Source organism: Gossypium hirsutum, chromosome A11 (assembly GCF_007990345.1).
Source record: "Gossypium hirsutum isolate 1008001.06 chromosome A11, Gossypium_hirsutum_v2.1, whole genome shotgun sequence".
NCBI classification, from domain to species: Eukaryota; Viridiplantae; Streptophyta; class Magnoliopsida; order Malvales; family Malvaceae; genus Gossypium; species Gossypium hirsutum.
In genome coordinates, this window is record NC_053434.1 from 16,960,603 (window position 1) to 16,987,871 (window position 27,269).

At 34.9% G+C, this 27,269-nt stretch overlaps 2 protein-coding genes, 2 non-coding genes and 2 pseudogenes across 6 annotated transcripts; 5 read left to right on the forward strand and 1 right to left on the reverse strand.

The window, feature by feature from the left end:
* The first annotated feature begins 2,682 nt into the window (after positions 1 to 2,682).
* Positions 2,683 to 7,472, forward strand: LOC107923456 (xyloglucan endotransglucosylase/hydrolase protein 2-like; annotated as a pseudogene).
* A 3,359-nt stretch (positions 7,473 to 10,831) lies between these two features.
* Positions 10,832 to 17,599, forward strand: LOC107923205 (GPI transamidase component PIG-T). 2 transcript variants are annotated; one of them, XM_041081226.1, is made up of 6 exons: positions 10,832 to 11,273; positions 12,059 to 13,318; positions 14,321 to 14,470; positions 14,557 to 14,737; positions 15,230 to 15,289; positions 16,198 to 17,599. In XM_041081226.1, exons 1-6 carry the CDS (start codon positions 11,025 to 11,027, stop codon positions 16,218 to 16,220), a joined length of 1,923 nt encoding a protein of 640 aa, XP_040937160.1. In that variant the 5' UTR covers positions 10,832 to 11,024; the 3' UTR covers positions 16,221 to 17,599. The 2 variants fall into 2 exon arrangements, with proteins under 2 accessions (XP_040937160.1, XP_040937159.1); XM_041081225.1 differs by lacking the exon at positions 16,198 to 17,599 and having other exon boundaries at positions 10,837 to 11,273; positions 15,230 to 15,753.
* LOC107912558 (uncharacterized) lies at positions 15,928 to 17,338 on the reverse strand. 2 transcript variants are annotated; one of them, XM_016840790.2, is made up of 4 exons: positions 16,984 to 17,338; positions 16,678 to 16,824; positions 16,478 to 16,600; positions 15,928 to 16,343 (listed from the first exon to the last, which is right to left on the reverse strand). In XM_016840790.2, exons 1-4 carry the CDS (start codon positions 17,294 to 17,296, stop codon positions 16,207 to 16,209), a joined length of 720 nt encoding a protein of 239 aa, XP_016696279.2. In that variant the 5' UTR covers positions 17,297 to 17,338; the 3' UTR covers positions 15,928 to 16,206. The 2 variants fall into 2 exon arrangements, with proteins under 2 accessions (XP_016696279.2, XP_040937161.1); XM_041081227.1 differs by having other exon boundaries at positions 16,678 to 17,296.
* A 283-nt stretch (positions 17,600 to 17,882) lies between the features above and the next one.
* Positions 17,883 to 17,955, forward strand: TRNAK-UUU (transfer RNA lysine (anticodon UUU)). Its single transcript has one exon. It is a non-coding gene; the product is annotated as a tRNA-Lys (tRNA).
* A 365-nt stretch (positions 17,956 to 18,320) lies between these two features.
* TRNAK-UUU (transfer RNA lysine (anticodon UUU)) lies at positions 18,321 to 18,393 on the forward strand. Its single transcript has one exon. It is a non-coding gene; the product is annotated as a tRNA-Lys (tRNA).
* An 862-nt stretch (positions 18,394 to 19,255) lies between these two features.
* Positions 19,256 to 27,039, forward strand: LOC121209976 (cell division control protein 45 homolog; annotated as a pseudogene).
* Positions 27,040 to 27,269: the final 230 nt, after the last annotated feature.

The following is a 27,269-nucleotide window of genomic DNA, read 5'->3' on the forward strand; positions in this document are numbered from 1 at the left end:
TGAAATAAAGATTTTGAACATAAGTCTATTTCACGAAAGGATTCTTATTGCCTCTAGGCTTAAAGCAACAAACGTGTTCTGAATATTACTCTAAATTAGCTCTAAAAATACAAGTATCTTTTCCACAGCCCCATTGTTCAAAACACTCCCAAATACGTAAGGGTAGAAGCTTAGACAAGCCTATTTTCCATTTCCCTCTTCGGATATATCGTTAATGTTTAGATTCCCCAACATTACCGGGCCTTTGATCTTTTCAATTCCTTTATCATCCATCGGGCCTTGTACTAGAGCCTTGAGTTCGATGCAATCTTGGATCTCATGCCACTATCCATCATGGTACTCATAACGTTTACCCCTTTAATTGGGTAAAGGATTTTCTGCACCAGAGGAATCATTGAATTTTACGATACCCAATTTGATGAGTATTTCGATTATCTTTTTAAAAGCGACGCAGTTCTTGATCGAATGCCTTGTAATTCCCCCATGGCATTCTCATTGGGCATTTACGTCGTACCATTTGGGGTATGGGGGTTGTATTGGTTCTACATAAAAAGGGCATACGACCTGTGTGTCAAAAAAAATTTGGTACAACTCCCTATATGTGATTGGATGGGCGAGAGCTGGGGTTTTTCTGAATTGGGTGCCTTGGGGGGACCTGATGGCTAATAGTTGCCGTCATTGGCTGGCTTACTATAATCAACTTCGAATAGCCCTTGTTATACCTACTCGCATTATTCGCTTCCTTTTTCTTCTTCTTCGGGGCCTTTAAAGTCCACACTCCCCTTTCCTTTGTTTCTGCCTGAACAACCGGTTTGGCTCGGTTATCCTTCAGGTTAAAACCTGAACCCATTGGGAAGTTCAACAGTACCGAGGTATCAGTCAGACATTGGGGTTCGATAATGACAGGTACCCCATACAGATGCGTGTCTAGTTGGGTCAGGATGCTTATTGAAGAAAAACCTGGGGAATAGATGAAGTCTTTATTATCATCCCTACTGTTGACCACTGGGCCATTCCTTTTTTCAAGTCCTCCGGTTAGTAACTGGGTTAACTGGCCCATCATATTCCTTTGGAATTTTATCATTTGTTCCCGCATCTCTTGTTGAATTTTGGTCAATTGTGCATTTTCTCTATTCTTTCCAACCTTCGGTCCATGGCTTTTGTTCTTACGCGAGTATCGTAACGATGCTCAATTTAGTAGACTTTTGTCGATTCCCAAGTTAGCTGAAATAATTTTACCTAATTAGGGTCCTTTTGTGAGAATTTAATGCATGGGATGAATGCAAATAGAAAGAAATGCGTTGATTCTGGATTCAATTCCATTAGAACAACTTTTCTAGAAAAAAATTTCTTTACGTAAAACGGATTACATATACGGCATTGCCCTCATATTCCAAGTGAAGATATCGATCATTTTCTTCATATCCGGATGTTATGGTCAAATATTACATATTTTCCAAAAGATGTCTCTATTATCTCCTTTTTGTTCGACCCGGATCGCGACCCATTTCTCACTTATCCCCATGATGCTCGTCAGCTTCTTTAAGACATGACGACTCTCGAATAATCTTTGTTGGCTTGAATCCTCAGGCAATGAAACAAAGTCGTGTATTCCTTCATGGACTATCAGCCTTCTCTTGTTGTTTGCTCAGACCATATTCGGACGACCGTATTATATTCCATTTTATCAAAAAATCTATTTTCCATGACAAGCTTTTCTATTTAACAATCAAATGTGACTCAACACATCCTTTCTATGATGAAAATGTAATACAATCAAAAGAAAAGAAAACATGTTAGCACAGGAGAAATAAAAAAAATAGAGTACCTATCCGGGTGACCACTAAGGGTTCGGAGTGGCTCTACTTAGGGTGGGCTCTTAAGGTTCTCTATATGCGGTTCGGTTCTAAAGTAAAAGGTACTCGAACCTGTAGATTCCTCGATCCTCACCCATTATAAGCTCATATGGACCGAGTTCAGTTCAGGAGACTACATTTCCCTATGGCTGCACGGAGATGAAAATCTAACAAAGACATAGGTACAGATGTATCCCGAAAACGATCCATTATCCTACACGGAGGTGAAGACCTCACGGAGGAATAGTTTCTCACTCCCACCTAAAAGGGTATAACTGTGGTCATGCAATGCAATGTGCAAGGATATACAAAAAAGCTCGAAGCAAATAAAAAAAATATGAATAAATGAAGATCGTAACACAAAACGGATGAAATGCAATGAAAGGATCGTATATCAAAACCAAATTTTTAATTTTCGACAAAAAGATAAAATTTAATCAACTTGTGGCTTGACTCTCTTATTTGGGTCCCCAGTGGAGTCGTCAAGCTGTCGAAACCATTTTTTTGAAAAAAAAAAGAGTCGACTTGGTTTTGAAAATGAAAAAATGAGAGTCGTCACCAATCTTTTTTAGGTGTGATCGGATCACCTGGTAATTCAGTCGTTTTAACAAAAATTTAAATTTATTAAAACGATGATTTTTGGTCTACAAAATTTAGAAAGACGGGTTCGGGAGTCGGTTACACACGAGGAAGGATTAGCACTCTCGTAACACCCAAAATTGGTACCTAGTTGATTAATTAGTGTCTTAGTGTCGAAAATTGAGGACTTTGAAGAAAAATACAATCCATTGTTAAATTATTGCTTAATTGAAAATTTTTTAGAAAAATGGCGTATTTCACGTTAACCGAGGAAAAGGATTACATCCCGTAAGTTAGGACATAATGCCTTAAATCCTCGAAATGAGAATGAACGCCAAAAAAATTTTATTTTGAAAAATGTTCGATTATCTCAATTTTAGGAAGAAATCATATCCCGTAAGTTAGAATACGATTTTTTCTTAATTCCCGAGAATATTTAAAAATGTTTTTAAAACGTTCGTTATTCGGATTTATCGAGAAACTCAAATCCCCGTAAATTAGGGTATGATTTTTTGAATCCCGAAATACGAAAAAGAATCACTTATTATTATTATTTTTAAAAGAAATTTTCGATATAACAAGTAAAATGCGACATGATTTCGTAATAAAACTTAAAATGGATTACGGTGTTGATATGGGTGATGGCATAATACTGACGAAAATGATAATCACAAATAAATTCGCAGGTATAAAAAAGCATATATAATGCAATAACAATGAAGGCAAAAATAAAATAAGGATGAAACAATAATAATAAAACAAAATAAAAATAACAATACATTAATAAGAGTAATAATAATGATGATGATGATGATGATGATGATGATGATGATGATGATGTAAGTAAAAAAAAAGTAAATGCAAAAGGAAACATATAATGAAGTAATAATATAAAATTAATTAGCCTAATAATATGATAATAATATTAGTAACAATACAATAATAGTAATAAGGTAGAAAAGATAATAATAATGTATTAATAAGAATAATAATATAATAATAATTATGGAAAAAAATAATATTAATATTTTAAATAAGATAAAAATAATAGATAGAAAGTAGTACTAATAATACGTTAATAATAATAATAATAATTAATTTGAAAATAAAATAGCAAAATAATGAGAAAGGACTAACTTAAAACGAAAGTTTGGGGCAAATTCAAAATAAAAAGAAAGGGGAAGGACCAAATTGTAACGTGCAAAAGAAGTGGAGGGACCAAAAAGGCAATATTCTCTTGTCCCAAAACACGCAGCTTCAAAAGGAACTAAATTGGGAACGAAATAAAATTTTTGGGCATAAATTAAGAAACAAAAAAACGAAATTTGAAAGCAAAAAATACGGAAGGGCTAAATGCGCAATTAGACCACCAAACGAAAACACGCGGATATCCTAAGGCGAGTCGAGTCGGCGTGTGGGTCGTATCAAAACGACATCGTTTTGGCACTTAAATGGCTAACATGAAACGGCATCGTTTCACGCTATTATAAAAGATCAAAGTTTTCTAAAATTTCATTCTCAGCCCTACTTTTACAAAAAAGCAAAAAAAAAAAACTTTCATTCTTTTCTCTGAAAGCCTTTAGAGTCCGGCAAGAGCTACGGTGGGCCACCGCCGTCGACCACCGCCATCGGTCGCCGTGGAAATCGAAAAATCGCCCTTTTTTGTGATTAGAAGGTAATTTTTTCCTTTTCTTTTTTTTTAACCTCTTTTTTATATGTATAAATATACAGTAAAAAAATAAAATAAAGAAACATATATATGTATATAAGCAATTTCGAAAGAAAGAAAAAAATAAAATAAAAGGCCTTAGCTTGCTTTTGAACCTTTTGTTTTTTTCGCCGTTTGCTTCTTCTTGTACTCAATCTCTGTTATGTGTTTGAATCTTTGTTTTTTATTCGATTTCTCCCAAAAAGATACAAAGATTTCAAGGCTTATATAGCCATTTACAAAATATTAAATATAGTTGTGTATCCCTGCTTGTCATTTCCGTTTTCAATCTTTGCAAGTGCAACTTGGGCGGTGACGACAGAGATGGTGGCCAGTGGCGACGTCAGGCTTTGACAATGGCTAGGGTAGGTTGCGGCGCCACTTGTGTTAGGGGGGCTAGGATTTTTTTTGTTAAGGTTTGGGCTGTATTGGGCTAGGGCAATTAGGTTTAGTTGGGTCTAAAATTTGGGCTTCGGTTTTGGGCTTGTTGGTTTAGTTTAGTTAGGCCTGGTCTGTGGTTTAAGTTTTGGTTCTGTTTATGGGTCCCGGGCTAAATTGGGCTTGTACACCGTAAAATTAATTTTCGACGAAATGAAAAAGACATATATAGTAAAATCGTAACCATAGAATACGACCCTAATTAAAATGCATTCATTTGCCTCATACACTATTGGGATGGTGAGAAGAGATATATTTTGGAAAACAATGAGAAATCATTATTTCTGGTACAAAAGTTTCTATAAAAATAAAAAATGCCCTACCATTGATATGATGTGGTAAACATAACATGAAGTAGTTTAATAAATGCACTATAATTTCTTACCTTTCTAAAAACGGCTAGCTGGAACTCCTTTTCATTATACTTTCAATAGATTCATCAATATCATTCATAAAATTTACAGAAATCATGCTTATTAATGATAATTAAATGAATATTATTGAGTAATATAAAATTTATGAAAAGCATACTTATTAATGATAATTAAAATTATATTTTCTAATAAATTAACCGAAAAAGTAAGGGGAAGGAATTAAGAATTTCCCGTATCTTCGTTATAAATAAAATCTAAAAAGAATATATATTATTAAATAAGAAACTTGTAATTTTCTTTAAATACACTACTTTCTTTCTTGATCAGGGAAGAAAGTATGTTTAGGGTTCCATTCATTCAAGCAGAAACTTCAAAGATAATAGCTATGGCAAAGAGGTGCCTTTTTCCCCTTGTCTTGCAAGCCACTTTTTTTTAAAAAAATGGGTTTCATGGTTTGATATATTCATATGGTTTTATTCTAAAATACACGTTGTTGGTCGTTATGATTGTTGCAGTTATAATGTGGAAGCAGAGCTGATCATAGTGTTAGTTTTGACAAGAATTATCACGTCACATGGGGAAACTCTCATGTAACCTCTGTAAACCAGGGAACTGAAGTCCATCTCCGGATGGATATAGCGGCAGGTCTTTTGAAAATCAATTAATCTTAATAGCATGCATATTTATGTGTTTCGATGCATGCATGCGTGTATGTTTTTTTTAGTACACAATGCATGCATGCTATGCAAACATATTACTAGCTAATTTTATGCATGTATGCATATAATAATTACGAATATTAAAATACACATAACATAAATACATGAATTTATTAAAATTTACATAGGTTGATATATTTAAAAAAAACCTTTAAACTATTATACAGTGTTTATATAAGCTCTTATATTATTTTTTAATTAAATAAGCCCTAACATATAATTTTTACCCCTTTTGCTTTTAATATTAAAGTACAAAAAATTTGAAATTTGAAATTAATTTGTATTTTGTGCTGATTTAAATTTGATAAAAATAGTTTATTAAATAATAATATTTAAAATTTCTGTCCTTATAAACTTAACTCATGTAATCATTCTTTTGTAATTTTTATTATTCTTTTTTATTTTATATTGATGTTAAAAATATATAGAATTTTTATTACATCAACAAAAAATTAAAATAAGAGTTTGAAATTCAAAATGATTTTATTTTAATATTAAAATCCTTAGCTTTTATGGGTAAAAATTACAAAATAAGGGCTTGTTTAGCTATAAAAATAGTTTAAGAGCTTGTTTAAACACAATGTAATAGTTTAAGGACTTTTTTAGTATATTAGCCATTTATCCAGTATTTTTTTTAACATTAATCTCCTTATTATATATGCTATTTTTTATACAATGCTTAAAACTACCCATAGTTTCTTCCCAACCCTAAAATAAGAAGATAACGTACTTTAACGCACTCGAACCCGCACTCTCTTGCACTGATAACAATACCAATACCAATCAAGCTAAATTCAATCTGCAGTATTTTAAAATGCGACACTACGTATATAAGTGAATAACATGGTTTCTTTGTCCAACATAATGCAGGGGCTGGGTTTGAATCCAACGTGGGATATGCTTCAGGGTATTTCCAGATAAAAATAAAGCTACCCAACAAGGATTTTTCTGGGGTTGTTGTAGCCTTTTACGTACGTTATCATTTACCTTTCAGGCTCTCTAACATAACATGTATGAAATTTACTGTCTGTATGTGTGTTTCTAATGAACAAAATAACGGGTGGGTTGATTGCATGCATGCATGCAGTTGACATCGGACCCAGATGGCAAAGAAGGAAACCATGACGAGCTGGATTTCGAGTTCTTGGGTAGCAATGGACCACCTTTTACATTGCAAACGAATGTGTTTTCCAATGATAAAGGAGGGAGAGAGCAAAGATTTCATCACTGGTTTGACCCCACTTCTGATTTTCATACCTATGGAATTGTTTGGAACCAACACCAACTAGTGTAAGTAACACCTAACCGTGTTTGTTTGTAGATTATCGAGATGTCCAATGAATTGGATCGGGTACTAAAAACCCTTTTACTTTTACTTTTACTTTTTCTTTTGGGGTAGGTTTTATGTGGACAAGACACCCATCAGGGTTTTCAAGAACAACACAAAAATTGGAGTGAGTTATCCATTGCAAAATTTGTGATTCAAGGAAGCATATGGAATGGAGAAACTTGGGCATCAGGTGGAAGGAAAACCCATTGGAGCCAAGCGCCATTTGTAGCTAGTTTTGTAGGGTTTGGTGTCACCGGCTGCCAATTCCAGAACAGTGCTAGCAAAGATCAATGCTACATTTCCAGCCCCAAGCTGTGGTGGAATGGGGATAAGTATTTGGGACTTGACCCTACTCAGCGTAAAGCTTTGCAGGATGCTAGAACCAAATATTTGTATGATGGCTACTGTTCTAAACATGCTGACATTCATAAAGAACGCCAGATTAATAAAAATATATCGTATGTATAGTTGATATGAGAAAGTATTGTATGAAATAAGATATTATCACTTCCTAATAAATTAATGTCATATTAGTAATTTTATTTTGAATTTTAAAATTTTTATTTGAATTTAATTTTTTAAAGATAAAAATACTAAAATTCAGAATAAAAATATTGATGTGATATTAAATTATTAGAAAAATTTTCAGAAAAATTTGCATACATCTTTACCCTATAAATACTTACAATTAAGAAATACTAATATATATAATAAAAAAAATAGTTCTTCTGTGTTGGACTGTTTCACACATAATTAGATAGAGCAAATAAATTATACTATATGTTTTCTTTATTATATTGTTTTCTTTGTTTATAAAGGGATATTACCTATAATTAAATCTCTAATTGATGTTATCGGTTAAAAAAATATTATATTAGTATCAGCATATAAGTAATTCAGTTTCTTTTAAAAAAATTTGAAGGGTGAATTAAGTTATGTATTTTAATTTGATATTTTAGTTTTTATATTTTTAGATTTTAAAAATTTTAGTCCTAACAAAATGATAATTATTAAATTTATTAAGTTAAGTTCTATTATTTTTAAAATTTAGTATGTCAAAACATATTATCGCATGCGTAGTGTTATGTCTTTTTATTATTTTCATATATTACTCACAAAAAGTTAATTTATAGATTTAACAATTATCATTTCCATATTAAGATTGAAATTTTGAAATTTTAAAAATATAGTCACTAAGAATAATTTAATGGGTGAATATGAACTAAATCTATAACTTTATGCATAATATAAGACTAATGACATAATTTAATCAAACATATTTAACTATTACTATTAAGTTAAGACTAAAATTTTAAAACTCGAAATATACAAAAACTAAAATTAATTAAACTAAAATATATGATCGACAATTTTAGTCGCTCTCAGTCTCATAGAATTTTTCACCCTATCAACTTTTAGATAGTTTTTTTTAATAATATTTATATTTTACTAACCGTTACTTGAATAGTTTTTTATCAAAAAAAATAGTATTTTTTTTTAAAAAATTGGTTTTTCACCCAATTTTTAAATACTTATACTATTTATTTATCCAAGCACATAATGAGTGTGCATATGACTGATCATATATGTTGGTAAAATAAGAATTATCATGCTTAACTTTCCTCTGAAAAAAAATTAATAAACAAATTTTTTGGGTTTTCAATTAGTCAAACTGCCAAAAAAACAAATTTCAAATGTAAAGAACTAATTTGAATATACATTAAATTTTAAAATATAATTTTGGTTTCAATCAAAATTTTAAATTTGATTTACTGTAATAAAAGTTAAAAATTCATAACTATCAATAATTAATTTTTTATTCAATATTAGGGGTAAGGAATAAGGGTGCATGTGTACCGTTCCAGTACCGGAATTATCATTTCTCTTTAATTTTCATACAAATGTAAATTTCAATTTGTATCGGTTGCACCGGCTTGTTCCAGCCAATTTCAATTGCACCAACTGAAACATTATGTAACAGCCAATGCATAAATAATGTTAAAAATAGATAAAATTATTTTTTTACCGACTTTAATTTTTTATTAATATTTTTTATCAATCAAATTTGAAATTCAACATTAACGAAGTAAAAGAGCAATTTTAAATTTTAAAGTAAAAAATTAATAAAGAATAAAAAAATAAGGAATTTATATAACAAGCAAATCGAAGGAAAAAAAAATTTAAATGCTTCACGAACACAACTTTTTGTTTATATTTTTATTAAAATTTTATTTTATATTTTTAGTGTGGAATAATCTTATTGTAGATTTTTTTAAAATAATGTTGTGATAATTTTGTTGTTTAATGTGTAAGATATTTTTTTCTTTATTTACTTTAGATTTATTAAATGATAAATTTTATTTGTGAAGTTTATTGATAAGTATTTTATATAATCAATTAATATTTTTATATTTGAAATTTCTTAATCTAATTCATTTGATATATTAAATATTTTTTTAAAAATCGGTAAATTTGAAACATTACATCGAAATAGGCCAGTACCAATACATACCAGTTCCAATAGAAAAACGATATGTCCATTAGTGGTACCGGCTACCTTGGGTAACGCAATTAAAACTCATGCCAAACAAGCGTTTGGCAATATTTTTAATCACCACTCCATTCTAGGGTAAGCTTTCGATCGAATCAAGTTGAATCAAGTGAAAAAAATTTCAAATTGACAAGTCTTATTTTATCATTCTAACTCAATTTGAAATTTTTTAAATCGAGTCGAGTGAAATGAAATTTGAGTCGAGTTGGATCGAGTGAAATTATTCGAGTTAAATTAAAAAATTAAACATGTCAAATTAAATTCTTGTTACAGTATAATTAATTTCATGTTAGAGTACATAAATTTGAAACCATATATATTTTAAATCTTTTTCAAACCAAAATAATAAAAAATAACATAATTTAGTATGATAAACTTAAATAATTAATAAACTTATTTAGGTCCCAAAATTTTTATTTTAGAAAATTTTTATTTTTATATATTTTTTAGAATTTCTTTTAGAAATTTTATAATTTTTTTAAAAATATAAATCTTTGAATTTTAAAAAATTATTTTGAATTATTTTGTAATTTTGTTTAGAGTGAGACTAGTTTGCTCATTTTTAAAATTGACTTTCTTAGATTGTATTTAAAAAATAAATAATCATGACATGTAGTAGGTTTGTGTGAAGTTCTAAAAAAAAAGTATAATATAAATTTTAGCTCTCAACGTTTACATTTTTTATTATTTTGATTATTATTCTTTTTTTAAGCTAAATTTGACATCAAAGTCAAATTTAATCATTTATTTTTTATAACAGTCGAATTATTTTTTAATAAAAATAATAACTAAAACATTAAATTTTTAAACATGATAGTTTGAATGACAATTCACATATATTTTATACTATTTTTATTGAGTATTTATTAATTTTTCATATTTTTTGAATTTTAAATTTTTAATATTTGTATAAATTTTAAATTATTATTGATATAACATATAAAATAAATAATGTTATACCAATATGAAATAAAAGTGGATTGTCATACAGATTTCGACAACAACATTATTAAAAATTAATATTTTATTTAATATTTTTATTAAAAAATAATTCAATTTTTTTTAAGATTAATAACCAACTTTAGTTTAAAAAGTTCAAATTAATAAAATATATAAAAATGCAGCATAAAAGATCACCATGGTAAAAAAATAGAGATTTATTACTGGTTTTTTAAAGAAAATCCGCTTTTATTTTGTAAAAGTCAAACTCGTTCATTCGCAATGTAAATGGGGTTTTTAAGCCCAATCATAAAAAGAACATCTGAAATCGGCCTAAAAGAGAAAGAGCATTTAAGGTTTTTTTCATAACAAAACAAAAAGAATGCTTTTTGGTCTTCACTGATCAGGATTCAGGTATTATTTTTTAATAATTAATAATATTATTATTTGAAACCTCCGCGGACTGGGTGTCCCATGGCGGAATATGTGCACTCAATATTATAGTTTCAATTTGGTAAGAAAACCCAGTAATGGTCCTTCTTCAGAGACCACATATTTTGCTCCTCCTTATAGACACTCATCAATTCTTGCAATGCTGGATTGCTTTTGGATCGGCCAATGAAGAAGGCCAACAACAAGAAGAATTCAGTGAAGAACTTCTAGTGAAGCCTTTGCCGGATCACAAACTGTTGGCTCATTTCCATTTTCAAAGCTCCGCCCCTCCTTCTACCTCTAATGGCTGCCACCACCACTTATTTCCCAAAGCCATTTCTCAGTTGGTACTTTTTCTTCTTTTAATTCCTTTGGGTCACTGCCAATTCTTGTTTATTATGTTCTTTCATGGTTCTTTTCGTTTAAATGAAGTTTTAGCCAACTGCATTCCTATAGTGTCTGAATTTATTGGTAAGAAAAACCTAAGGATTTATGCATTTATTATTAGTTAATTATTGAACATTTCTCTTTTTCTATGTTGATACATTGAATTTATTGTTGTAGGAGGACCTTTTATTAGCTTGGCTCGGGTCATTTAAGATAGTTCTTTAAGGTTCCTTTTTTGGAAAACTTTTTATTAGCCTATAAACTTTAAAATTATCGTTCCACCTTTTTCTTCTATTTTCATGCTCAAGGTATGATTTCCAAATTCATAAATGTACATGAGAGTGAAATGTTTTTGAAATATCTAACTTTTTCGACAATGTTATGTTTGACATGAAGTACAAACTCGGTTACAAGTTTACTTGAAAAATGTCTTGCACTAGTTGTGTATGTGTTGCAGTAATCTGCATCTCACTTTCTGCAAGGAAAAGATAATAGTTCTGATAAATAGCTTTGTTGTAGATTTCAATAAATTGACAATTAAGATAAAGTAGCTTTCTTGTAAATATTAAAAGATTAATGATTAATCTAATTTCTTTTCTTTTTTTGGTGGGGGTTATAGGCTAATCTGATTTCTTTTCTTTTTTTGGTGGGGGTTATAGGCCTACTGCCCTCCGCCTTACCAAACATTATAAATGATCAAGTCTTTGCAGTGTTTAAAACTGTGCACGTAAACATCTTTGAACAGGTTCAGAAATTTCGAGTCAAGGAAATGGAGTTGTCTTTCACACAAGGTCGTTGGAACTATGAAAGCTGGGGTGGATTTGATCCCATATCAAGCAGCAATGCAAAGCCCCCTGGAGTTGAGTTATGGGCCGTTTTTGATGTCCCACAACATCATATTGATGCTTCCTGGAAGAACTTAACACACACTCTCTCAGGTCTTTTCTGTGCCTCAATCAACTTCTTAGAGTCTACTGCTACTTATTCTACTCCAGAATGGAGTTTTCCACCAGCTTCAGGCAATGTGAGGTATGGTACATTTCCCTGTGAAGCTGTTTGCACGGAGAATCTGACTCCATGGTTGAGGTTGCTTCCTTGTCGGGACAAAGCTGGGATTGCCTTGTTACTGGATAGGCCATCACTTTACAGAGGTTTTTATCATTCTCAGCGGTTGCATTTAACCTCAACTGAATCTAGTTCAGAGGGGATTGATTCGGGCATCATATTAGAACAGACCCTTACAGTTGTTCTCCAGCCTAATAGTGAAAGGGCCATCGAGGTCCATGCTAGTGAAAAACATGTTCAGCCAAGCTGGTCTCTTAGTTCAATTTTTGGGAAACAAGTTAGTGGAAGATGTGTTCTTGCAAAGTCCAGCAGTGTGTATCTTCTCCTTGACAGGGGCTTAGTTGCCGAACTGAAGTTTCCAAATAAAGAAAATGGGAAGTCTGCAGCAAATGGTTTGACCTCTGAGAACTTTTGGTCTAATCCGAGCTTTGAGCTGTCTGTTAACCCAGACAGGATATTTTTAGAAGAAAGCAGTTCGCATAGCAAGAGCTTATCAATTTTGTATATGTTTCAAGTTGAGAAATACAGTGAATCTGAACCATTTGATATTGGTCTTATGTGGAAGGTTCCTGTAGCTTGGTTGTGTCAACAAACACCATTACATGCTAGTAGGTTTTTGATGGGAAGCGGAAATGAGAGGGGTGCGATTGCTATTTCATTAAAATCTACACAATTCACTGAGGGCTTCATGAGTGCTAATTCCAAGGATGGAAGTTGTGAACTGCGAGTTGATGTTTTCCAAGTTGTCCCTTGGTATGTTAAGGTCTATTTCCATTCTTTGCGGGTGTTTGTTGATCAACAACCTAGGGCTGTTTCAGATTTTATTGAGAAGATACACGTTTCACCTTCCAAAGATAAAATGTCTCCTGGTGTGATGGAGGTGGTTCTGAAACTTCCTTGCAGAGTGAACACTGCTGCTTTAACCATAGAGTTTGATAAGGTGTGCTTTTTATTATATTTATTCAGCTAATAGTCATTCTAGCTTTACAAGTTCTATTAATTCAACACAATTTATTTTCTTTTACCTCTGAAGTTAATTTGTTAAAACTGTTAATTTGGTTCATAGCGGTAAGGTGTTAGGCATAGTGATATCAGATAAAAATATTGGTGTGTATTTCTGCTGCAATGGAGTCCAAATATTTAGCTTAAAACAGAAAACCTGTTTCTGTAAAAGCTATTTCTGATAAAGCAGTCATATAAAATGGAAAATTGAATCCCTCGAGCATATATAATATTGATGATGAAACAATCGGTTGGCATTGGCATTGTTGCCAGTGCAAGAGGATGTGGGGTTGAGCGCGCTGAAGCGTGTTGATCCTCATATTTAATGGTTGGGGAGGGGTTATGAGTTGTACTAGGCATCATATTAAAAAAGTATTGATGATGCAATGTATTTGAATTCGGACCTTGACTATAAATGTTTTAAAATTCGAACAAAAACCAATTAACCAATGCCATTTTTTATGTGTAATGCTGAAACATAGACCTATCCCAATTTCTAGATTCTCAACCCATTGGTCACTCCTTAGGCTGGATGGATTTGATGAAACCTACCAATACCTTCAAATTATATAACCTTTGCTTATGTCTGAAAAAGAAAAACGGATAAGTTAGCAGTAGCTGTTTCCATCATCCTCAAAAGACTGATGTATCTTATTTTTAGATATCTCATAATTTTTTATTTCACTTACAATGTTAGAAATCCTTTCATTGCATACACTGCTGCTTCAGCAGAAAATAGAGAATTAGTTGCTATCCTAATATACTGCTATCAGTCTAGGACATTCCCTGCTTTTAGATGATATATATTTTGATGAGATTAATAATATTGAACTGAAAAAATACATAGTGGTTCTTGCTTGAAGGGCCAAACTTTACTATGATTTATGTGTCTTGGTATATTATCGATTAGTTGATCCTCTGTTCTGAAATGTCTGAATAGGGTTTTTTGCGCATTGATGAATATCCCCCAGATGCTAATCAAGGATTTGACATACCATCTGCTATTATTAGCTTTCCCAACTTCCATGCAAGCATGGTTTTTCTCGAAGATGACTCTTTGAACAGGTCACCACTGTTGTCAAAGTTTCAGGTATTAACCGCTTGATATTTTCTGTTCCTAAACATGACCAATTTCTCTTTTACTCTCATTTGATATTAGTTTGATTTGTCATGCAGGATAAATGTCCTGTAATGTCTTACACAGAAGTCTTACTTGTACCTTTGACAACTCCTGATTTTAGCATGCCTTACAATGTCAGCACAATCAAATGCACAGTGTTTGCACTATACTTTGGATCATTGCTCAATGTGCTGCAAAGGCGTGTTGCTGAGGAGGAGAGATTTCTTAAAGCCAAGGGTAAATTTATCTCATTGAATAGGACATTATCAGTTATCTTGAGAATGTGATTAACGTCATTCTCCTAAATTTTTTGGCAATAGCCCTTCTATGTGTAGTTTGTCAATACCAGACAAGTCTATTTGTCATGTTCAATGCAAACTTTTGTAACATCCGTAACAGTTGTGTCTATCAGTATATATATAAGTACTTTAGCCCCACAGTCAGTTGAGCAGCTTTGGAGATGAACCCAAAATTAAAGGTGGTAGACTTAAGTCGTAATGAATGATACTTAAATTGTGGCCCTGTCAAGTTGCTTAACAACTTGATAATATAGTTCCTATTTTCTTGTTTTTTAATCCAAGATCTCTATGTTTCTGGTCTGGTTGGTATTTGGGGTTATGTTAATTCAACTCTTCATTTTTTTTGAAGTACCTATATTCATGTTGTGGTTGCAGCTTTTGATGTCTGACTGATATTTTACTTTTTTTTATTTATTTTTTCTGCTTGCAGCTGCCAAGAAAACTGGCCGGCTACCTCTGCTGCTATCGAAGTTGTCTGCCAAGCTTAGAGGTAGAAGACGGGAACCTCTTCATTCACCTCCTTCTTCATCATCTTTCATAAATTCTAAATTAGTATTAAAAGTCATACTAGTAGCTGGACTTGCTGTAGGTTGGCAATACTTTTTCTCTTAGAAGTAAAAAATATGGAACTTTTCAGCATAGAATATGAAAGCAAAATGAAAGAATACTAGAGCTCCGAGTTAGTGAAAATGATTATGTTCCTCCAAAATCCCATGAGACTCTACTTTGCATCATTCTCAGCTATTGATCATTTTCTTTTACTTCCTGAAATTTTTAATCCTTTTCATGAAACTCCGAAACTAACTGAACTTTGTTTCACATGGTTATTATCGTATGCATCAAAGTCATTGAGTTTCAAGCTGTTGTGGTGTGAGGGTTTGTGTAAATCTCCTAGTCCGACAAAGAAAATTGATCAAAGTTTCAAATTTGGTATATCTGCCATTTTCTTAAGGATATTCCTCATGTTGCTGAAGTATATGATAATTTAGCCTTTACTAATTTCTTGTCTCGTTATTCTTAAAAACCAGTCATGGCATCCCATTAGAGCTACTTTAATAAGTTCCATCAATAAAAGACACGACTAACATGCACGAATAACATAACAAAATCATCGGCTATCAAGGAAGAGATCCAACTTTTCTTTGGCACTCTTTATTTTCATTGCAGCAAGTAATTTTCCAGTATAGATTTTACATGTTTGTTGTGGAAATAAACTAAGCTGTGCATGTAACCTGTAAATGCAAACTAGGGTTATGGCAGGCTTTCTTCTTTTTATTTTTTATTTTTACTTTTTGTGTGTATCTTCACTACAAGAAACATGAATTCAGTCGAACCACAATTTACATCCTTAAAACTTACAAGACTCTCATCTACAATGTTTGCCATTTGGTGCATTAGGCTCGGGAATCAACCAGGACTGATCCTCTTGCAAGGTACACCTACAATCACTTCATCTTCCCTCCTCCTCTTCATAGTGCCACTCAAATAACTGCACTTAAAAGGTGTGCTCGGAACATTGCTAGCTTTACTGTTACCTTTAATATCTACAATATGAAGCACCGAAAGCATCAGTGGAAATGGTAAACGAACAAGGAATTAAACAATGAATTAGAACCATTCAGCAGTAATGATGATGGGATGATTGTTGAATGGTAAATGGTAAATGGTTTTAACAAACCTGAGTTTGTGTCATTAATCTTTAATTTCTTGAGCAAGCTTGCATGGTCTATCGAACACTGTCTTTTGAGGCCAACCCCAACATTGATTTCGGAAACTGAGCGATCACCTCCATCATGGGATCCTGTATGCCAAGGCGAATAAGCTGCTTTAGCCAAGCCAATTCCCCGTTATTTTTAAACAATGTTGTTTGTATTTCACCTGTTAAGCTGCTTTCCCTTAACTTTTTGTTCTCAAACGAGTAAATATCTTTAAGTTGTAGCTTTGCAGTAAGTCCAACATCGTTTATTCCAGGCTTTCCAGCTGAATCTCGACTCCAGCTAATACCATCTTGAGGCTCATGTGCTCCTACAAAAAAAAGAGAGGATAAAATGGCAACAATTCTAAAAGAACAAACCAGTGGCCACCTTCCTGATTTTCCCAAACTTTCCCGAGAACCAAACAGAAATCCAAAAAGACGATTATATTCATCCGAGAAACCCCATAAAAAGACAATAGTGCGCGTACTCTTGCTCCCAACTTTGCAAAGCTTGCCATCGACTATGAGAGCACCCTTATGATCATCAGTCCCAGTAGACAAGCCTTTAGAAGAGAAGAAAGAAAGCAGCGACCTCCACGTAACAGAAGAAGAAACAAGATCAACCCCTCGGCTTATAAAGTGGCCATTGAGCTTAACCGTTGATGGGTCTAGCCCGAACATTCGAGATATGGACCCAATGTCCAGTTTCTGGCTATCCCATGCCACGAACCAGATTAGCTTGGATACCGAAGGGCAGAAAAGCTGGATTGTCTTTGGTTTCTCTTTGTTATCAATTGACATTGATTCTCAATCTCTGTTCTCAGCCTTGCTTTGCTGAGATGGGTAGAGTTGATTTCTAGTTTGCGTTGCTTTCAACTTCCAACGGCTTCTGGAAGTATCTTTCAAAAAAGTTGTAGACCCATTGAACTTTGGATGGGGCTTAAAGACCATGGGCTGATGGGCTTTTAGAGGCCATTGTTGAAGCTTTTGAAAGACCATGGGCTGATGGGAACAGTGGGTGTAGTGGTGTCAGTTGAATCTCAAATCGATCTGTATTATTGGCAACCCTGCATGTAGCAATTCCATCCGATATTACTTCTTTAATTTGTGCTCTGAATGTAGCTTTACAGACAAAAAAATGGGTTTATGAGCTTGGGGTTGAAATCAAAGGATGAAGTATGAGGCGGCTGTCAGCAAAATTTAAGAGCAACTCATTCATTTTGGCCTCCATAGACAACACATCTGCCTACCAAAATTTCAGTTCCGATCGACCCTTCTCCGCTGTTTCACCACCATCATCGGCCATCCACGGCTGCCTTCATGGTGGATTCGGTTCTATAATTTTCCAGTTTCATCGAGAACAAACTTAAGCAAGCAACAAACAATTGCCGTCTTAGCTCAGCCGGTAGAGCGCATGGCTTTTAACCATGTGGTCGTGGGTTCGATTCCCACAGACGGCGGTTTTATGCTTTTTTTTTTGGCTTCAAATTTCTGACACATGGGAGAATTGTGCCTTGTGGGACAAAAGTAGCCTGCTTTTTCTTGATGGAGACAACAAATAACCCACCAAGAATATGAAGCTATGGCATCTCCACTCGACTGTAAGTTGACAAGTCTGCCTATCAAATTTCAATCCCAGCTTCCAGATTGAACTCCTTTGAAATGGACCCCCTATCACTACCGTCAGCGCCAGCCATCCATGCATGCCGGAATAACTCTGCCTCTCACCCCGTTTTGGTGGGATTCAGGTTTCCACTCGGTTTGAGGGTTAACTAAAATTGTTTTCTAGGCCTGAGAACCAACTTAAGTACAGTTGACCATCAAGGCCGTCTTAGCTCAGCCGGTAGAGCGCATGGCTTTTAACCATGTGGTCGTGAGTTCGATTCCCACAGACGGCGATTTTATCCTTTTTTTTTACTCTCTCTGGCTCCATCCACTGAGATATGAAGGTATTGCATCATCAAAGAAATTAAGCTCCCTTTTGCCTTTTTCATCATATGCTTTTATAGTTTATATCATGTCTCCTGAGGTGCTCTTTTTGGTTACTGTTCATATGCTAGTCAGTTATGAACCCAATACACAATGTAAAACCTGCAATACCAAGTTCATACTGTCAAACATGACCAATACCAGTAAGAAAGAGAGAGCTAGCAATAGAAACAGAACAACCATTCAGCCAATTCACTTCCCTTTTAGATCACCCAATGGCATAATTGACATCAGAAAGATTCAACTTTTAAAATTTCTCTATCTTTTCTGTCTTGTAATCACTTAAACACAGAAGAAATTTGTACCATTCTGCAATTGGGTTTCCGATTAAATTCAAGATCAAGTTAGATCAGATTTCTTGACGAGAGGCAAAGCTCTAACTTGACTTTGATGTCATGCCACGTCAAAGGAAAATGTTGACCGATAGTTTTTGTAATTTTCATCTTATTTGAAAATTTGTTGCAATATTGTGAGTTGAGAATGAGGGAAAAAAAATTAAGAGCCAAAGTGAAAAAACTCACAAACATTAGGGTAAATTTTGATCAAAATAATTTTTTTTTGCAACATTATGGGGGGAGAATGAGAATGAGAAAAAAGATTAAGGGCCAAAGTGAAAAAATATAAAAACATTAGGGTAAATTTTGCAATTCTGCCAAAAGAATACTACTAACAGCAATCCAACGGCGTGAGTGAAAACGCAAGAGCGCCAAACTTTTCGCGGTTGCTTCAAAACAATTCAAATTCCAAAATCCAAATTAACGTCTTAGCCAAATTAAAACACAATTCCCTCCCTCCTCCTCTCTTTCATTTGCTCCCACCACTGAGACCTGTGATTTTAAAAAATAAGGTGAAAAAGAAAGAGATCGGCACAAAGGAATTTCACCCTTGTTTTTTCTTTTCTTCATTCTCAGGTACTTTGTACTGTTCTTCATTTCCAGTTTTCGAACTGTTCCTCTTCTTGGATCCTTCTTCTGTATTTTTATTATATCACCAATTTTTAATTTGTTGTTTTTGGTTAACATTTTCTTGTATGTGGAAATGTCCCAGTTTTTTTTTTAATTGTAGCTAATTGAAATTAATATGTATAAATTTTTATTATGAGCTGTTTCTTCTAGGTTATCGATGTTGGGTGCAATCTAGTGAAATGATAGAAAATCGAAGAAAAAAGGGGTGTTTTCTTTCTGGGTATTGATCTATCTCTTAAGATCCCCGATTTTTTTTTTCACGTCAAGAAAAGTTTCCAATTTTGCACCGAATTTAAGTGTTGGTTTGAGGGAAAAGCAATAACATGGTGAGGAAGAAAAGAGTAGAGTCGTTTTACGCAAGGCTCAGAGAATCGGTTAAGGCATCATCTTTCTCTTCTTTACTCATATTCCCTTCAACCTCTGATGTGGACTCTCTTTGTACTCTCAAAATCATTTTCCACATTCTTGAATCTGATTCAGTCCGGTACTCGTGTTATCCGGTGTCTTCATTTCAACAAATCCGTGAATACGTTGGTTCTGATTTGAGTTCTTCCTCTGAGCCTGTTTGTTGTTCCAATAGGGTCGGAAGCGTGTAAATTATTGTACTAAAAAATCACACAAAGTTCAATTCCCAGGAAAGAGAGGTGGATCACATGGATCTCTTAAATACCAAGTCTTTCCTTAGACAGAATATCCCTTCTATAGTAATTTAATAGCACAATTAAATACTACTATTATACCCTCAAATATTGAAAGAAAAATAGGACAAGAAAGAACACAAGAGTTTTAACGAGGTTCGGTAAATTATACCTACGTCCTCGGGCACTAACACCAGATGATAACTTTACTATCTCCAAAGTATTACAAACAAATAGAATTCCTTAAGAATTCTCAAATGGGAGAAGAGAGAAAACTAAGAGAGAAAGATTGGTTGGGATGAATTGAAATGAGAAATGAGAAGGCCTATTTATAGTTGAGGTTTAAGGACCAAATAATAAATAGCCCATTATCTCAAGGACCAAAAAAAATTATCCCATGCCACTTTTTCAAAGTCAACTTTAGGGTGCTAAACTTGCACCACTTTGTATTGTTTGCCATTAATGTTGTCTCCCATTAATGTTAACAATCTCCACCTTGAAGATTTGATTAGGATAATCACATCTTCACACACTTCCTTCAACTCCCCAAATTCGATAAAGCTATCTTTTGTAGTGCCTACAAATGCACTCTCGAGCGCCATACACCTGAAGGTGCTCAAATTCTCAGGATGTTAATCAAGTTCAAACAATGATTAAACTTGATTGTTGTTACCACCTTGGTCATTATATCTGCGGGATTATCTGCTGTCGGAATCTTCTGAAGTAGAATTTTTCCTTTTTCAAAGACTTCCCGCACAAAGTGATATCTTACGTCGATATGCTTGGTTCTTGAATGATAGACTTGATTTTTCGCTAAATGAATAGCGCTCTGACTGTCACAATATAAACTTATGTGACTTTGAACAACTCCTAAGTCTTTCAACAATCCATTAAGCCAAATAGCCTCCTTAACAGCTTCTGTAACTGCCATATATTCTGCCTCTGTAGTAGACACAGCTACTGTAGACTGTAAGGTAGACTTCCAACTCACTGGGGCTTTCGCAAGAGTAAATAGATACCCCGTAGTTGAACGACGTTTATCTAAATCACCAGCAAAGTCGGAATCAACATATCCAACTACAAACTGACCAAGTGCTTCATCCTGTTCAAAAATTAAACCAACATCTACGGTTTTTCGAAGATACCGTAGAATCCATTTCACAGCTTGCCAATGTCCTTTTCCAGGATCATGCATATACCTGCTCACAACTCCAACAGCTTGTGAAATGTCAGGCCTCGTACACACCATCGCATACATCAAACTCCCAACTGCATTAGCATATGGGACTTTCGCCATATATTCTCTTTCTTCTTCAGTTTTCGGAGATAATTGAGCACTAAGTTTCAAATGAGAAGCAAGTGGGGTACTTACATGTTTTGTGTTTTCATTTACACCAAAACATTGTAATACCTTTTTCAGATATTGCTTCTGATTTAAACAGAGCTTGCCTCTCGGTCTATCTCTACTTATCTCCATGCCGAGAATCTTCTTAGCCTCACCTAGATCTTTCATCTCGAACTTTTGATTCAACTGAGCCTTCAGCTTATCTATGTCATTTTGGCTCTTCGAAGCGATTAACATATCATCAACATACAAGAGTAGATAAATGAAAGATCCGTCATGCAGCTTCTGCAAATATACACAATTGCCATATTTGCTTCTTGTGTACTTCTGCCTTCTCATAAAGCTATCAAATCGCTTGTACCACTGCCTCGGGGATTGCTTCAATCCATATAGCGATTTGTTCAGCTTACAAACCCAATTTCTACCACCAGCATCTGTGTATCCTTCTGGCTGAGTCATATAGATCTCCTCTTCTAACTCACCATGCAAGAAAGTCGTCTTAACATCAAGTTGAGTTAGTTCCAAATTCAACTGTGCTACCAAGGCCAACAAAATTCTAATGGAGGAATGCTTCACAACAGGGGAAAATACATCATTGTAGTCAATTCCCTCCTTCTGAGCGTAGCCTTTAGCTACCAATCTTGCCTTGTAGCGAATATCCTTCTTGCTAGGAGATCCATCTTTCTTTGCGAATACCCACTTGCATCCGATTGCCCTTTTACCTTTCGGTAATTGCGCCAACTTCCAAGTATTGTTCTTCCGGAGAGACTGCATTTCTTCATCCATGGCGCTTTTCCATTTATCACTTTCTAAGCTTTGCATTGCTTCTTGATAAGTGATAGGAATATCATCAACAACGGGAAGGGCGTAGGCCACCATATCAGTAAATCGAGCAGGTTTACGAATTTCTCTCCGTGGCCTTGCAACTGCAACTGGTTCTGGTGTACTTAGTGGTTCTTGGGTCAGAACCTCTTCAACCTCTAATTCCTCCATTGTGGCTGGAGAATTAGACTTATTAACTGGGCAAATCCCCATCTGCTCAAACTCCACCTGTTTGGAGTACACTCCACCTGCTGTGGAGTATTGCTCGTCTGAATATCTTTATCTGCTACCTTTTTCAATGTGGCAGATTCATCAAAGGTAACATCTCTACTACAGATCATTTTCTTTGTGCTTAAGCACCAAAGACGAAATCCCTTCACTCCAGAAGTGATTCCCATAAAGAGAGCTTTCTTTGCCCTCGGATCTAACTTTGACTCCTTCACATGGTAATATGCAGTGGTTCCAAACACATGTAAGGAATCATAATCTGTAGCCGGTTTTCCAGACCATACCTCCATAGGAGTTTTTCTTTCTAATGCAGATGATGGCAAACGATTAACAAGATGGCCAGCGTATGTCACAGCCTCAGCCCAAAATTGCTTGCCCAACCCAGCATTGGACAACATACATCGAACTTTCTCCAGCAATGTTCGATTCATACGCTCTGCCACTCCATTCTGTTGTGGTGTATCCCTAACTGTGAAGTGTCGAACAATACCATACTCTTGGCACACATCGAAGAACGGATCACTTTTATATTCCCCTCCATTGTCCGTCCTAAGCCGCCTGATTTTCTTGCCAGTCTGGTTTTCGATCATAGTTTTCCATTTAAGAAAAACTCCAAGCACTTCATCTTTAGTTTTCATGGTATACACCCAAACTCTTCTGGAAAAGTCATCAACAAAAGTAACAAAGTAGTGTTTTCCTCCCAACGAAGGTGTTTTGGAAGGCCCCCACACATCTGAGTGAATATATTCCAAAATACCTTTTGTATTATGGATAGCAGTGCCGAATTTCACTCTCTTTTGCTTTCCCAGAACACAGTGCTCACAAAATTTTAATTTGCAAGCCTTTGCACCTTTCAACAATCCTTGCTTTGCCAGAATTTGCAAGGATTTTTCGCTGGCATGTCCCAACTTCATATGCCACAACTGCAGTGAGTCCAATTCTTTGTTGCCGGAAGCTGTAGCGACTGCTCCAATAACTGTACTACCTTGGTAGTAATACAAGTTATTTTTCCTGATGCCATTCAATATCACAAGTGCGCCAGATGTCACTTTCAAAATCCCATCTCTCATAGTAACAACTGAACCATTGGATTCCAAGGCTCCCAATGAGATGAGATTTTTCTTCAAACTGGGCACGTACCGAACATCAGTCAGAACTCTGGTTGATCCATCTTGATTCTTTAATTGGATTTAACCTATCCCAACAGTTTTACAGGCATTGTCATTGCCCATATAAACAACTCCTCCATTTAGTTTTACTAAATCAGAGAACCACTCCCGGTTAGGGGACATATGATAGGTACAACCCGAATCCAATATCCACTCATCTGAATGGAACGACGATGATAATGCAACCAGTGATAGTTCAGAGTCACTAGTATCATGCTTAGCAACACAAGCATCTACAGCAGCTTTTCCCTTATTCTTCAGCTTTGGACAATTTTTCTTCCAGTGGCCTTTCTCATGACAAAAAGCACATTCATCTTTCCCGAGTCTGGACTTTGACTTTGATCTCCCCTTTTGAGTTTTCTTCCGAGTGTATGAACGACCTCGGACTACTAAAGCTTCTGTATCTCTGATTGAGTTTTTCTGTTTGTCCTTCTTTCTCTGTTCATAACTGTATAAGGCCGCACAGACTTCGCTCAGAGATATATCACTCCTGCCATGAAGTAGAGTAGTTTCTAGGAACTCAAACTCCTCAGGAAGTGACCCCAACAGCATCAAAGCCAAATCTTTATCTTTGAATGTCTCATCCATATTCAGCAAATCAGTGACTAACTGATTAAATTTGGTGATGTGATCATTCATTGTGGTACTTGGAACGTATGTGAAGCGAAACAGTCTTTTCTTCAAGTGGAGCTTATTTTGACTGTTTTTCTTCAAAAAATTTTCTTCAAGTGCCACCCACAACTTATTTGCAGAAGTCTCCTTTGAAAAAGCATACCTCTGCTCTCGAGAAAGGCACGATCGAATTGTGCCACATGCCAACCGATTGATCGCCTTCCAATCTTTCTCCTGTACATCATCTGGTTTCTCTTCATCAATGGCAATGTCTAGACCCTGCTGAAAAAGTGCATCTAGAACCTCACTTTGCCACATACCAAAATGGCCCGTGCCATCAAAGATCTCCACGGCCAATCTTGCATTTGCAATTGTCGGTCTTGTCCACATGGACGATGTTGAAGCTCCTACACCGACCGTTTTCTCCATAATCTTTCAATATACCTAAGGAAATCTTTTCTGATGTGGAAGATCAGTTTAAACTGCAACCACAGAGCATACTACGATTAACCTTTGGCTCTGACACCACTTGTTGTTCCAATAGGGTCGGAAGCGTGTAAATTATTGTACTAAAAAATCACACAAAGTTCAATTCCCAGGAAAGAGAGGTGGATCACATGGATCTCTTAAATACCAAGTCTTTCCTTAGACAGAATATCCCTTCTATAGTAATTTAATAGCACAATTAAATACTACTATTATACCCTCAAATATTGAAAGAAAAATAGGACAAGAAAGAACACAAGAGTTTTAACGAGGTTCGGTAAATTATACCTACGTCCTCGGGCACTAACACCAGATGATAACTTTACTATCTCCAAAGTATTACAAACAAATAGAATTCCTTAAGAATTCTCAAATGGGAGAAGAGAGAAAACTAAGAGAGAAAGATTGGTTGGGATGAATTGAAATGAGAAATGAGAAGGCCTATTTATAGTTGAGGTTTAAGGACCAAACAATAAATAGCCCATTATCTCAAGGACCAAAAAAAAATTATCCCATGCCACTTTTTCAAAGTCAACTTTAGGGTGCTAAACTTGCACCACTTTGTATTGTTTGCCATTAATGTTGTCTCCCATTAATGTTAACACTGTTACCATACTTCTGATAAACTGGGGATGCCACCGTGACCTCTAAAAGGATCTTAAATTAGGACCTGGCGTGCGGGTTTTTGTTGTTGATAGTCATAGGCCGATTCACTTGCATAACTTGAGTGAACAGAATGATCAGGTGGTTGTTATTTATACAAATGACGATGAGCGGTTGGCTGATCTGGCGCATGATTTTGAGGTCATGGAGTTGGCTAATGCCAGCTATTGTTTACATAATTCGGAGTTGGATAGTGAAGAAGATGAAGATAGTGAAAGTGAAGATGAGGATGAAGCCAATGGTGATGAGGAGGAAGGTGGAAGTCGGGATGGGTCTAGCAAAAGAAGAAGAATGTCTTCAGAAGGTGAAGAAGAGCCCGCGGCGCGGCGTTTTAAGAAGTTCAGAAGGGATTATTATCGGATGGGAACTTTTCATGGTAAGCCATCAGGGTGTTTGATGTATGACTTGTCACATTCTTTTGAGGAAAAACACAAATGAGTTGCTTTGGCTGGCCTGTGTTTCGCTTGCTGATCAGTTTGTTCACGAGAGGCTGACAGATGAGAGGTATGAAGCTGGAGTCATGGAGCTTCAGCAGCATATCAACAGTTTAGGGAATTTGCATGTAGTTACTTCAGTGACTCTTAAAGATGGAACCAAGGTTCGAGCACCTGATTCCTCAAGAATTGCCTATGAAGAAGAACCAAGACTTATGCTGTTAAGAGAATGGAACTTATTTGATTCAATGTTGTGTTCCTCGTACATTGCCCCTAAGCTGAAGACATGGAGCGATAATGGTATGAAAAAGCTTAAGCTTCTTCTTGCAAGGATGGGGTTTGCGCTGGTGGATTGCCAGCAGAAGTTTCAGTACATGAATTATGAGGTGAAACAGAAGATGAAAGATCAATTTGAACAAATTTTGCCTGAATATGGACTCAATGATTTTTACTACAAAAGTTTCTTGCGTCACCATGGTTATACTTCAAGGGTTTCAGCTGCAGACATGGTATATGGAGTCACTGCACTGCTTGAATCATTTGTGCAATCTGATGGCTTTTGTGCTTTGAAGCAATTCGGGATGGCATACGATGCATTGTCCTTAAGTAATCTTGATAAGCTGAAGGCTGGAATGGAACAAGCAATCAAGATACAAAGGGCTATTCTCAGACAAGGAAGTGCCGCAATAACAAAGAGTGGGTGCATCAGGAGTGGAAGAAAGTTTAGGTGGGTGAAGGTTGAAGATTCAGTGGACACAAAGCTGTTGGGTCACCCACAGGCTCTGACCAAGTTCTGCTACTTTCTAATGGATGCCTTGAAGGAGAAAGGAGCTAGGTTGAAGCCTTTGCTTTGTGCCTGCATGTCGGAAGAGGCAACTAAGGTGTTGATTGTTGGGGTGTGTGGAAAGCCTTGCCTTGGAGCACTTCAAGGGAATGCATTTGGTCTTGCATTCAGGAATGCTGCCGAGGAAACTGGAGCTGAATACTTCCATGAGCTTTTTGAATCTTCATGGATTGTGTTGGATGCAGGTGCTATCAATTCCTTCATGGTTAGATTAACCGAGAAGCTTTGATGTCAATCTTTCAATGTCTGGTGAACCGAAAACTTTGCATGTTCTCAATAGAAAAACATTTGCTCCTTGCTCCAAGTGACTAATTTTTTAGCTAAAATGCAAATCCATTATTTTCCTCAATCCCTTTTTGTTGATACAGAGAGATTTAGCCGACTCTAATAATTATCTACGTTATTAGTAAGTTTCCTTCACTTAAAAAGTAGTGATAAATTAATTTAAATGACAATTAAAAATTAAATACTTTTGAATAATTAATATAACTTGTTAAATTTTAAATTAAATATAAATTAGTTGTTAAATTTAATAAATTTGTGGCTTAATTGAACAAAAAGTTTTTAAAACTATGATAT

Excerpts from the sequence above, each read along its gene's own strand:
- LOC107923205 (XM_041081225.1), top strand. The coding sequence starts at position 11,025 with ATGGTCCTTCTTCAGAGACCACATATTTTGCTCCTCCTTATAGACACT. Across the intron at positions 13,319-14,320 it reads TAACCATAGAGTTTGATAAG|GGTTTTTTGCGCATTGATGA; the intron begins GTGTGCTTTTTA and ends ATGTCTGAATAG. Across the intron at positions 14,471-14,556 it reads CACTGTTGTCAAAGTTTCAG|GATAAATGTCCTGTAATGTC; the intron begins GTATTAACCGCT and ends TTTGTCATGCAG.
- LOC107912558 (XM_041081227.1), bottom strand. The coding sequence starts at position 17,296 with ATGTCAATTGATAACAAAGAGAAACCAAAGACAATCCAGCTTTTCTGC. Across the intron at positions 16,601-16,677 it reads AAGGGAAAGCAGCTTAACAG|GATCCCATGATGGAGGTGAT; the intron begins GTGAAATACAAA and ends CTTGGCATACAG. Across the intron at positions 16,344-16,477 it reads GATTAATGACACAAACTCAG|ATATTAAAGGTAACAGTAAA; the intron begins GTTTGTTAAAAC and ends TTCATATTGTAG.